The 12,932-nt window shown below is 41.4% G+C and overlaps 1 protein-coding gene across 5 annotated transcripts in view; it reads left to right on the top strand.

The window, feature by feature from the left end:
• Positions 1-12,932, top strand: part of TRPM2 (transient receptor potential cation channel subfamily M member 2) — a 577,304-nt gene that overhangs the window by 430,744 nt on the left and 133,628 nt on the right. For 4 of the 5 annotated variants that reach the window (XM_056536782.1, XM_056536781.1, XM_056536783.1 and 1 more), the window contains 2 exons: positions 4,826-4,913; positions 9,821-9,908. In XM_056536782.1, the coding sequence (XP_056392757.1) occupies positions 4,826-4,913; positions 9,821-9,908 (176 nt within the window). Of the gene's footprint in view, positions 1-4,825; positions 4,914-9,820; positions 9,909-10,980; positions 11,078-12,932 lie in introns of those variants that run through there. The other variant, XM_056536786.1, reaches the window with a different exon arrangement.

The following is a 12,932-nucleotide window of genomic DNA, read 5'->3' as shown; positions in this document are numbered from 1 at the left end:
AATAAACAACAAAAAAATAGCCTTCAAAAAATTCAAATCTGATGGGTCAGCTATAACATTTAAACAGTACAAGGAGCTTAATAAAATCTGTAAAAATGTAATAAAAACAGCAAAAATTCAAAATGAGAGACAGGTGGCCGAAGAAAGCAAAACTAATCCTAAATATTTTTTTAGATATATAAATACAAAAAAACCAAGGACAGAGCATGTAGGACCCCTTAATAATGATAATGGGGAGGTTGTCACGGGCGATCAAGAGAAGGCGGAGCTACTGAATGGGTTCTTTAGTTCTGTATATACTATGGAAGAAGGAGCTGACATTGGACAGGTCAGTGCTGGGAACACATCATGTAATGTACTGAACTGGCTTAATGTAGAGATGGTACAAGGTAAGTTAAGTAAAGTAAATGTAAGCAAATCTCCAGGGCCGGATGGACTACACCCAAGAGTTCTTAGAGAGGTAAGTTCAGTAATATCTGTACCCTTGTTCATGATATTTAGAGATTCTCTGGTGTCTGGTATTGTGCCAAGGGACTGGCGCAAGGCTAATGTGGTACCAATCTTCAAGAAGGGCTCTAGGTCTTCGCCAGGCAATTATAGACCGGTAAGTCTAACGTGCATTGTGGGTAAATTGTTTGAAGGACTTATAAGGGATTACATACAGGAATACATAGGGGATAATAGTATTATAAGTGATAGCCAGCATGGGTTTACTAAGGATAGAAGTTGTCAAACCAATCTAATTTGCTTTTATGAAGAGGTGAGTAGAAGCCTTGACAGAGGAATGGCTGTGGATATAGTGTTTCTGGATTTTGCCAAAGCGTTTGATACTGTCCCTCACAGACATCTGACAGGTAAGTTAAGGTCCTTGGGCTTGGAAACTTTAGTTTGTAACTGGATTGAACACTGGCTCATGGATCGTACCCAGAGAGTGGTGGTCAATGATTCGTACTCTGATTGGTCCCCGGTAATTAGTGGTGTACCCCAAGGTTCAGTATTGGGACCGCTGCTGTTTAATTTATTTATCAATGATATAGAGGATGGTATTAACAGCTCTATTTCTATCTTTGCAGATGACACCAAGCTTTGTAGCACGGTACAGTCTATAGAGGATGTGCATAAGTTACAAGATGACTTGGATAGACTAAGTGTCTGGGCATCCACTTGGCAAATGAGGTTCAATGTGGATAAATGTAAAGTTATGCATCTGGGTACTAATAACCTGCATGCATCGTATGTCTTAGGGGGGATTAAACTGTCAGAGTCACTGGTAGAGAAGGATCTGGGTGTACTTGTAGATCACAGACTACAGAATAGCATGCAATGTCAGGCTGCTGCTTCCAAAGCCGGCAGGATATTGTCATGTATAAAAAGAGGCATGGACTCGAGGGGCAGGGACATAATACTCCCCCTTTATAAAGCATTGGTACGGCCTCACCTGGAATATGCTGTTCAGTTTTGGTCGCCTGTTCATAAAAGGGACACTGCGGAGTTGGAAAGGGTGCAGAGACGCGCGACTAAACTAATATGGGGCATGGAACATCTTAGCTATGAGGAGCGATTAAAGGAGTTACAATTGTTTAGTCTTGAGAAGAGACGTTTAAGGGGGGATATGATAAACGTATATAAGTATATAAATGGCCCATACAAAAAATATGGAGAAAAACTGTTCCAGGTTAAACCCCCCCAAAGGACGAGGGGGCACTCCCTCCGTCTGGAGAAGAAAAGGTTTAGTCTAAAGGGGCGGCACGCCTTCTTTACCGTGAGGACTGTGAATTTATGGAACGGTCTACCTCAGGAACTGGTCACAGCAGGAACAATTAACAGCTTTAAAGCAGGGTTAGATACATTCCTGGAACAAAATAACATTAATGCTTATGCAGAATTATAAAACTACATCCCTTTCCCTTATCCCCTTACATCCTTCCCTTCAATCCCCTGGTTGGACTTGATGGACGTATGTCTTTTTTCAACCATACTAACTATGTAACTATGTAGCTCTGCGTTGTTGGAAATGATCAGATCCAACAAGGCATCACTTCTTGTTGGGTCCTCCACAAACTGGCCCATAAAATTATCCTGCAATAAATTTAGGAATTGTCGCCCCTTTGTAGTTTTAGCCAACCCCGGACCCCAATCTATATCTGGATAGTTAAAATCTCCCATTATTACCACTGTACCTGCCCGGGCGGCCCTCTCTATTTGTTTATACAGCCGAACATCTATCTCTTCAGTGATATTAGGGGGTCTGTAGATTACCCCAAATATTATTTTTTCAGTATTTCCCTCCTTTTGTAATTCTACCCACAGTGATTCCACCTCTTCAAAATCATCACACACTATGGCATCGTTCACACTGACTTTCATACCACTTCTTACATACAGACAGACTCCACCACCTTTTCTGTTCATTCTATCCTTGCGAAACAATGTAAACCCCTGCAGATTGACAGCCCAGTCATGCGAGGAGTCCAGCCATGTCTCAGTGACCCCAACTATATCAATATGTTCCTCCAGTATCAAGGCCTCAAGCTCTCCCATTTTATTTGCTAGGCTTCTGGCATTTGTGAACATACACTTTACATTTCCATCCTTTATGTTATTGGGGTTAATGGTATTCAAGGGTGTAAGTTTTATTTTCCTATGAAGCCTATTTCTATTAACTATTCTAACCCCTCCCTCCGGTCCACCCCCAGGTACATTTATAATTCCCACCTCTCTATCTACACTATCTTCCCCCTCTTTGCTGTAGGTTCCCTCCCCCCAAGTCCCTAGTTTAAACACTCCTCCACCCTTCTAGCCATCTTCTCCCCAAGCAAAGCTGCACCCTCCCCATTGAGGTGCAGCCCGTCCCTACGGTAGAGCCGGTAATCGACAGCGAAGTCAGCCCAGTTCTCCATGAACCCAAACCCTCCCTTCCTACACCAGCTTCTGAGCCACTTGTTTACCTCCCTGATCTCCCGCTGCCTCTCTGGTGTGGCTCGTGGTACTGGTAGTATTTCAGAAAATACTACCTTGGAGGTCCTTGCCTTAAGCTTGCGGCCTAAGTCCCTGAAATCATTTTTAAGGACACTCCACCTACCTCTTACTTTGTCATTGGTGCCAATATGTACCATGACTGCTGGGTCCTCTCCAGCCCCGCCCAGCAACCTGTCAACCCGATCCGCGATGTGCCGAACTCGTGCGCCAGGCAGGCAACACACTGTTCGGCGATCCCGGTCTTTGTGACAGATTGCCCTGTCTGTCCCCCTAATAATTGAGTCGAACTACAACTTCCAGCATATCCTGACAACCTTAGTGCATTTGGATTGTGATATGTTGCCTGCAATGTATTATTTGGGATACTAAGCAGACCCCCCTAAACTGCAGAGAAGTCATGGTGGTGCACTATAAAACAATGTTTTGAATGCTTTGACTCTTCAACTGTTGCAACACTACAACTCCCAGTATTTCCTGACAACTAAATCTGTGGCTTTTTGGCTATTCCAAAACTACAACTCCCTGCACACCGAGTTGTAGTTTTAGAACAACAGGACAGACACAGATTAAAAAGCACAGCTATGAGGTGATGTCCCCTTATATGCTTCGATTGGAAGTACAAATAGAGAGACTCCTCAGGCATGCATCCTTGACTTGTACCACTATAAGCAGAGTAAAGTAGCCTCTGACCACCATTGACTTCCATAATAAAAACATTTTTGTTTTCTTTTTTACCCCTTCAGTGCCAGAAAGAAGTGTAATGTGTGGAACATAGCTCATGCTACCCATAGTGGGTGTGCTTAAGCGTGCATACGGGTGTGGTTAGGGGTGTGGCTGGAAATCTTGAGGGAGTTCCCCCACTTTTTTTCCTATGACTTGTCCCCTGTATATAACTGATATCAGATATTCCTCTTATAATGCTCCAGCAGTAATATAACCTCCAGCTGTGACATTGTGGGGGTTAGGAAAAAAATATTCACCACACCATGAACACATATCACCGTACATTTACTAAAAAACACCCTACACACCGGCAATCCAAGCCCTTGTACAGTGCCCCATATAATGGTAGACATCAGATGCAGGCCTAGAAAACAAGCAGCACTTTAAACTGTACTAAACTTAGGATGAGCTCTTCAGTTAGAAGCGTGGTTCACTCACATCTACTGCAGCGTAACAATATAGGCATCATAATCAGCAAAGGGTTGGTTGAAACAGTGGAACAGTGGAAAACATTTTTTTTTTTTAACTCAACTGTCTCCAGAAAGTTAAACAGATTTCTAAATTACTTCTATTACATTTTTTTTTACCGTTCCAGTACTTATCAGCTGTTGTATATTACAGAGAAAGTTATTTTCTTTTTTAATTTCTTTTCTGTCTGACCACAGTTCTCTCTGTTGACACCTTTGTCCATGTTAGGTACTGTCCAGAGCAGGAGAGGTTTGCTATGGGGATTTGCTTGTACTCTGGACAGTACCTGACATGGACAGAGGTGTCAGCAAAGAGCACTGTGGTCAGACTGGGAAAAAATTAAAAAGAAAAGAACTTCCTTTTAGTATACAGCAGCTGATAAGTACTGGAAGTATTTTGTTTTTTTTAATAGAAGTAATTTACAAATCTGTTTAACTTTCTGGCACCAGTTGATTTAAAACAAATAGTTTTACACCGGAGTACCCCTTTAATATAGTCATCAGATTTAATTGTTTAACTTTTCATACCAGTATGTCATGGAAGAATCCAATTCCTAATGTATAAGATTTTGAAGCTTCTTTACAACAGATTACTTGTCTGATCTTCCGTTGCACATAATTCCACTTCTCTAATAAATAGTACCTGTTATTTGTAGAGTAAACACAGTCATGGACATGCTGGAATTGGATCAAGTAAAAAGGACTGGCACTATGGAAAACAGACTGGTTTTCTTAGAAGAACAGGTATTTGTTCTTTTGTGTACTCATTTTGCATGTATACATTTATTTAATAAATATAACAGTGACCTAAAAATCACACAATGACCTCTGCAGTATTTTATTGAAGAAACAACTGATCCACTGTTAATGTCACAGAAGTGCAAGATATTTATATGCTTCTTTCCTTTCATTGCCAAGTCATTCTCTCATCTACACCATTTGTTGTCATGATTACCTTAGTAAAACTCCCTTAGGATTCCAGCATAGTTTGAAGTTTACTGTGATTTCACAAATCATGGAAAAATGCATCATTCTGAGTACAATTTTGATAGATTACAAAAAGCATGGCTAAAATGTAATACAAAGAGAAAGCCCCTTCCCTCTATAAAGCCATTTAAGTTGATATAGGACAATGTGGATGTGGATATAGGGTCAGCTCATCAACTCCAGATGCCTTGAAATCCAAATAGCAGGAAAAACACCAACTTGGTCAGAAGCCCGGAATGAAAACTGCTAAGCTGAGTCTCAGCTTGGGTATCCAGATTATTGAAAGATAGGTGATTCCAGCTCCCGATTTTACACATTTCAGGGGATATATATATTTTGCAAATTTTTGCAAGATGAGCTGAAATTTGTAGTAGTTCCGTTGTAGGGTAGATATTACTTTTAAAGGGGTACTCCACCCCTAGACATCTTATTCCCTCCGTGGCTGATGACGGGCGATACAGGGGACGTAGTATCGTGATGTCACGGCTCCGCCCCCTCATGACGTCACGCCCCACTCCCTCAATGCAAGCCTAAGGAAAGGTGGCATTGCAGCCTCCCATAGACTTGCACTGAGGGGCGTAATGTCACAATACTCCGTCCCCTGTATCACCCGTCATCAGCCACGGAGAAATCCTTGCTCTGTGCAGCTGAGGAACGGGGTGCTGCAGGAGAAATCATGGGGTCCCCAGTGGCGGGACCCCAGCGAGCAGACAATTTATCCCCTATCCTTTTGGACAGGGGGATAAGATGTATAGTGGTGGAGTACTCCTTTAATGTTTTTTTTTTTATTACTGTTGTATGGGGAGGCGAGGTGACATAAAATAACAATTCTAGCAGTGGTTATTTTTTTCGATTACAGTGTTCTCCATGTGAGATGAATAAAGTTATATTTCAATACTTTGGACATTCCCTACATGTATTTTTATTTTTTATGTTCCAAAGGTAAAAATAATTTTAATAATTCTTTCAGTGTTATTTTTAACTCAATGAAGATCACTTGTATACATGTATATGTACATATACATTTATAATATGTGTAAAGCCGATTTGGCTGTTTGTGTAAGGGGCGGAGTATCTCACCCCACACGTACAGGCGGGGCGTTTAGAAGTTGTGGGTAGGGCCAGGGGTATATAATGCCCCTGATCCTACAGGCAGAGCGTACGTGACGTTTTGCGGAGGTCGGCCGCTGTGATGAGGTTTCGCTGTCAGCTGACACCAGGGTTGGCGGGAGATTCATTGGCATGGAAGGTAGTAACGGGATGATGTCCGGCGGGACTGGAGGATCAGCTTGTGGTCAGGTGAGGTCGGGCCTTGCTGTTCCCAGGATTCGGGAGCCGGGGGTAAATGCAAGGCATATGCAGTGCTGGGCATGAGGGTAACCTCACTGCAGGACGCAGGCTCGGTATACAGGTTTTGGTTGTTCGGCCGGCAACGTCTCACGGCTGCGCTTCCGGGGGGCGGGGCTTTTTCCACAGTACCGGATCAGTACTTCAGCGGTACTCAGGGTAACGGGGAACAGTGCTGACTGGACCAGATTCGCGGTCCCTCATCAGTGGTACGTGCCCGGTCTCCCGGCAAGAAGGAAAAAAAAATATGATGTCAATATATACTGTTAGCAGCCTACGGTGCATTTGGTTTGTGGGTAGTGCATTGCTGAGATGCGTTTTTTTCACGAACACAGTGCACATAGCACGATTGGTTAGATGTTTGCAGGAATACAGTCATAGTTGTTACGGTACATACGGTCATGGTGTTTTCGGTAACAGTACTGATGGTTCAAGTGATCATTATGGGCAAATGGCGGTAATATTTCTTAATATGTGTTTTATACAGTCTTCATTGTTAAAGGGCATACAGTCACGGTATTTCAGGCACACAGTGTAGGTGGGTACTTACGGTTCTACATGGTTACAGCATATATTGGTACTTGTGGTCACAGTATGCCTTGTATACAGTACAATCTTTCAGGTATACACCCGTATATTGGTTATTTTAGGCATACACCCATATAGTGGTTAGTCATGTATACACCCGTATAGTGGTTATTTCCTGTATACATCCATATAGTGGTTATTTCATGTATACACCCGTATAGTGGTTATTTCATGTATACACCCATATAGTGGTTATTTCATGTATACAACCGTATAGTGGCTATTTCATGTATACACCCGTATAGTGGTTATTTCATGTATACACCCATATAGTGGTTATTTCATGTATACACCTGTATAGCGCTTATTCCAGGTATACACCCGTATAGTGGTTATTTCAAGTATACACCCGCATAGTGGTTATTTCAGGTATACACCCGTATAGTGGTTATTTTTATGTACACACCTGTATAGTGGTTATTTATCTATGCACCCATATAGGGCTTATTTAGGTATACACCCGTATAGTGGTTATTTAGGTATACACCCTTATAGTGGTCCTTTATGTATACACCCATATAGTGGCTATTTCAGGTATACACCCATATAGTGGTTATTCACGTATGCACCCGCATAGGGGTTATTTCATGTATACACCCTTATAGTGGTTATTTAGGTATACACTCGTATAGTGGTGTTTTATGCATACACCCGTATAGTGGTTGTTTTTGGTATACACCCGTATAGTGGTTATTTAGGTATACACCGGCGCAGTGGTTATTTTATGTATTCACCCATTCAGTGGTTATTTTATGTACACACCCACAGTGGCACTTCATGCATACACCCATTTAGTGGTAATTTTATGTATACACCCGTACAGGGGTCATTTTATGTATACACCCGCATAGTGGTAATTTTATGCGTACACCCGTATAGTAGTCATTTCATGTACACACCTATATATTGGTCATTCTAGGTACACACCTGTATAGTGGTCATGTTATGTATACACCCACATAGTGGTCATCTTAGGTATACACCCATATAGTGGTAATTTCTAGAATACACCCGCTTAGTGGTCATGTTATACATTCACCCGCATAGTGGTCATGTTATGTGTACAACCGCACAGTGGTTATTTCATCTACACACCCGCATAGTAGCCATTGATGGATTCAACTGCATAGTGGTTATTTTTGGGATACACCCGCATAGTGGTCGTTTATGTATACACCCGTATAGTGGTCATTTCATGTATACACCCCTATAGTGGTCTTTTTAGACCTACACCCGCATAGTGTTTATTTGATGTATACACCCGCATGCTGGTTATTTTATGTATACACCTGCAAGGGTCATTTCATGTACATACCCGTACAGTGGTTTTTATGTGTACACCCGCAGAATGGTTATTTCACGTATACATCCACTTAGTGGTCATTTCAGATATACGCTCACATACTGGTCACTCATGTATACACTTGCATAGTGGTCATTTCAGGTGGACGTTCACTTAGGGGTCTTCGTCAGGTACACGCTCAGATTAGTAGTCGTTTTCATGTACACACCTGCAGCGGTCATTTGTGGTACACACCCGCGGGGGTCATTGCATGCTTATGTTCGCATAATGGTCATTTCGGAGGGGTCTTTTCACATACACTCCTGCATAGTGGTCATTTCTAGTATACGCTCCCAGAAGTGGACATTTCAGGTATGTGCTCTCATTGGGGTCGCTTGCTTATGGATCGTTTCAGGTATACGCTTGCATAGTGGTCTCGGCAGGTATACGTTCACATAATGGTTATTCCATGTACACGTTTCACATAAGGGTTGTTCGTATATGCGGTTGCGTAGTTGTCATTTTATACATATTGGTTTTAGTGGTCGTTTAGGTATACATTCGCTTAGTGGTCAGTTAAGGTATACATTCACATATTGGTCAATTCACGTATATTTTCGCTTACTGGTCTAAAGATACATTTACAGGGTCACAATGCCATTCTGGCAGCATTGACGTATTTGTGTTTCTTTCATACGGGGCTGTCATACACAACATTTTAGCCACATCAGCCGGACATACAGGACCAATTACTGGCATTAAAGGTTTTGCATACTCGTTAGGTTCATGACATACATAGGTTAGAACACACGTCGGCCGTCATTCCACGTAGGTGATAGACATATTGTAAGCATGGATCAGTTTCTCATGGGCATGATGAGGGCATGCACTGTTACCGTATCATCTTTACAGGTTTGTATGAGGGGCAGAGTATCTCAACCCCCCCACACGTACAGGCGGGGCGTTTAGAAGTTGTGGGTAGGGCCAGGGGTATATAACGCCCCTGCTCCAACAGGCGGAGCGTACGTATTGTTTTGCGGACCCTCCCAACCCTCCCTTTTTTCAATCTATTCCATCAGAGGGTATGCCCACTTAAGGCGTGCCCTCCGTCATGGTTATTGGGCACAAATCTAACCGCTTTGTTTAGTTTAAGGTCTTCCATACAGGTACATATATATTGCGGTAATCACGAGCGCGAGTGTGAAGCCCAGAACACAAATATATTTCATGTAACGGTAGCCCTACACTATTTTTGCAGAAATTAAAGAAAATATTTCAGTATAAAATGACTATACTATTTCCTGTGACACACATTGTCTTTTTATTTATGATTCAGGGCTATTATTGAATAGGACCTCATGGGCTGTATGAATGCCCATGATTTAAGCTGGTTGGTATCAAATATTAAAATGAGCTGGTACTTAAAATACTTTTTTTTTTTAACCAGGCACTACGATCTGCAAAAGCATTAAACTGGATTGTTAACACACTCCTGGATAATGGATTTGGTTCCAAAGAGTCTGCTCCAGTTATTGGTAATGAAGCCTTCCTGTTTTGTTTCTTTTATTAGGTTCACTAGGTGGTTAATAGTGTTAATTGTTCAGACATTGCCAGACGTCGAGATACCAATGTTTATTTAGTTATATTTTTATACTTTATATTATTTTTTATTTTACATGAAGGACTGGAATAAACAATCGCTTGCACAACACTCTGCAATACACCTCTAATGCAGTGTATAGTATTTTACCAAGTTTGCCAGTACACCCTCCTTTTACATAGCCTTTAGTAGGTATGTGTGTTAAGACACCATAGTTTTCGAAAGCAAATAAGGTCCAAAATCAACATTCACAATAGTTTGAAGTAATATCCAATAGTAGCAGAATGGAAGGGAATTGACAATATACTCTTTGTAATCATAACCATGGAGAAAGTCTCTTATTATAATAATAATAATAATAATAATAATAATAAATTTGGCTAACAATAACTTTTTTAATTAATGCAGTCCGTATTAATAACACACAAAATAACATACAAGATACGTTACTGGTATAACAAACTAATATCCATAATAAAATTTTACCCCGGAGATTGCGGGGTTCATGAGGGGACATAAACTGGGATCAAAGCAACAACACATACGCCACCAATGCAGCCTCCATATGCAGTCATGACAGATACAAAAGTAAATTACAAAAGTAAATGGATGATGATTGAGCCACTCACTACAACTCTGTGTCCAGGTTAAAGGAGGGGGGGGGGGAATTGATGTAGATTTTGCACTCAAATCTATATTTAATGCAAAACAAAAGTTATATTTTAGCTACTATGGTGCAGTGATGTGAAGCCTAATTGTACATAGTGTTCTTCCTTATTTTTCTGTATTCACAGTGATATGTACACTCTGCCTTTGGAGTGCTGAAAGTACTAAAATGACAGGACTAGGGTCCTTCACTAGGTCCTTGGCTGTTGTCTTAACCACTCAGCACCCCACAATCGTATGAAATGCTATTGAACACAATAATCAATGTGTGCTAAACTGTCCTGCATTATCTCACAGGTGGTGTTTTCCTTGATTAAAGTCAATATATTTACTGCCCAGACTGCCATGATGACTTGTCCCAATGACTGCAGAGTTGGCTGCCAAAACATCTTTGGCCAATTGCTTCTTCAACCATTGTCAGCTTCTATAGCAATACAAGTAAATAAACCTCACCTCGAAATTAATTCAGAACCCACTCCAGATATTTAATTCATTCATCCTTAATTCATCAGACAAGACCAGACTATACCATCCTTACACCCATCATCAATTTCATATCCAGTAGTACCGTACTTGGCCACATATTATATTCTGATGCTAAACGGAGTCAGTGTGGTACCACCTGGACTTAAAGAGGAGCTTGTATGAGAAATAAAGAAAAAACAGAGATATGCGCCCCTAGTGAAGGATGTTTAGGTGAGATGAAGACAAGTATATTAGTAGCACTCACTGAGTTGGGTTGCGCTGAGAGCACAACACCTCTGACAGCCTTAGGTAAATATCCCAGGTCCGCAGCCACGGTCCTCTGGAGCATCAACGATGTCCCAGTAATGGCAGGATATGAAAAAGAGCAGAAAAGGGTCCGCTGCTGGCGCTGGTCCTGGTGGAAAAGAAGCACTGTAGACTCTTCTCAGTGTCTAAAAACGGTTTATTAATAGCACAAAAGCAATGCGTTTCTGGTCCGGACTGGACCCTTCATCTGGCAAAGTGCATCTGCACTTTGCCAGAAGAAGGGTCCAGTTCGGAACAGAAACGTGTTGCTTTTGTGCTATTAATAAACCCTTTTTAGACACTGAGAAGAGTCTACAGTGTTTCTTTTCCACCAGGACCAGTGCCAGCAGCGGCCCCTTTAAAGAGGAGCTTAGAAGAGAACAGGGTATTACTATCTGTTATGTATTAGATTAATCTGATGGATCAATGGTTCCCAAACTTTTTTTTATCAGAGTACCCCCTTGGCAGCCCATTTCCAAAAATTTAACATTTTTGTAATTAATATTGTTGCTATTACTTTAAATTGATACAATTTTCTTTACTCTATATCCTCTCCCCAGGCCCCCTGCTTTTCTTACCACCTATGCACACAGTGTGACTGCACCTGCAGAACAGTGAATGCAGCTCTTGAGTATAATACCAGATGAAAAGGTGGGTGCATGCACACCGCAATTTATGTATCCAGCAGCCGGATAATTTGATAACTGCCTGCTGCCATATTCCTGGAGGATCTGTGCCATATCTCAGTCATTTTAATGAGCCAACAGTGTCAGGTAGAGACTCTGGTCGGCTCATTTTCTGACTGTATCCAGTTTTTGACCCGAACTGAAAACTTGTCTGTTTTAGTTTCATTCCACTGAAATAAATAAGTCATGACACAGATCCACCAGGGATAGGGGAGAATGCGGTTTTGAAATCCTTCCGGTGGATCCTGCTGCCGGATGCACAAATCAGGCTATGCATGCACCCTAACTCAGGATCAGTAGAGGATAAGTAATGCAATGTATGCACAGGGACTCCTCCAGCAGCATAGAAAGTATAGATCTGGAATATAATACAGGATATAACTCCAGATCAGTACAGGATAAGTAATGAAATGTATGTACACAGTGACCCCACCAGCAGAATAGTGAGTACAGCTCTAGAGTATACCAGATGTTGCTCCTCATCCTAAATTTTATCCTATATTTAATATATGTTGTAACTCAGGAGTAACATATGGTATACTCCAGAGCTGCACTCACTATTCTGCTGGTAAGGTCATTGTGTAGATACATTATATTACTTATCCTTAGATTGTGATGTATATAAACAGTGACTTCACACCAACAGAGCCTTGCGAGTATGATACAGGATGATTTCTTCTCACCAGGCTCCCTTACAGGTTCTCCCGGCCGATCTGCTTTTGGGCTATCACGTGTTCTTCAGCCACATTCTCTTCTTTTTTTTTTCCAAAATATCGTTTTATTATCATTAAGTATCATATACAACAATGACAACCGGGAAATAGAAGAAACATCTC

Source organism: Hyla sarda, chromosome 8, assembly GCF_029499605.1.
Source record: "Hyla sarda isolate aHylSar1 chromosome 8, aHylSar1.hap1, whole genome shotgun sequence".
Classification (NCBI taxonomy): Eukaryota; Metazoa; Chordata; class Amphibia; order Anura; family Hylidae; genus Hyla; species Hyla sarda.
Note: the sequence above shows the minus strand (reverse complement) of the source record. Positions and strands in the feature narration are given on the sequence as shown.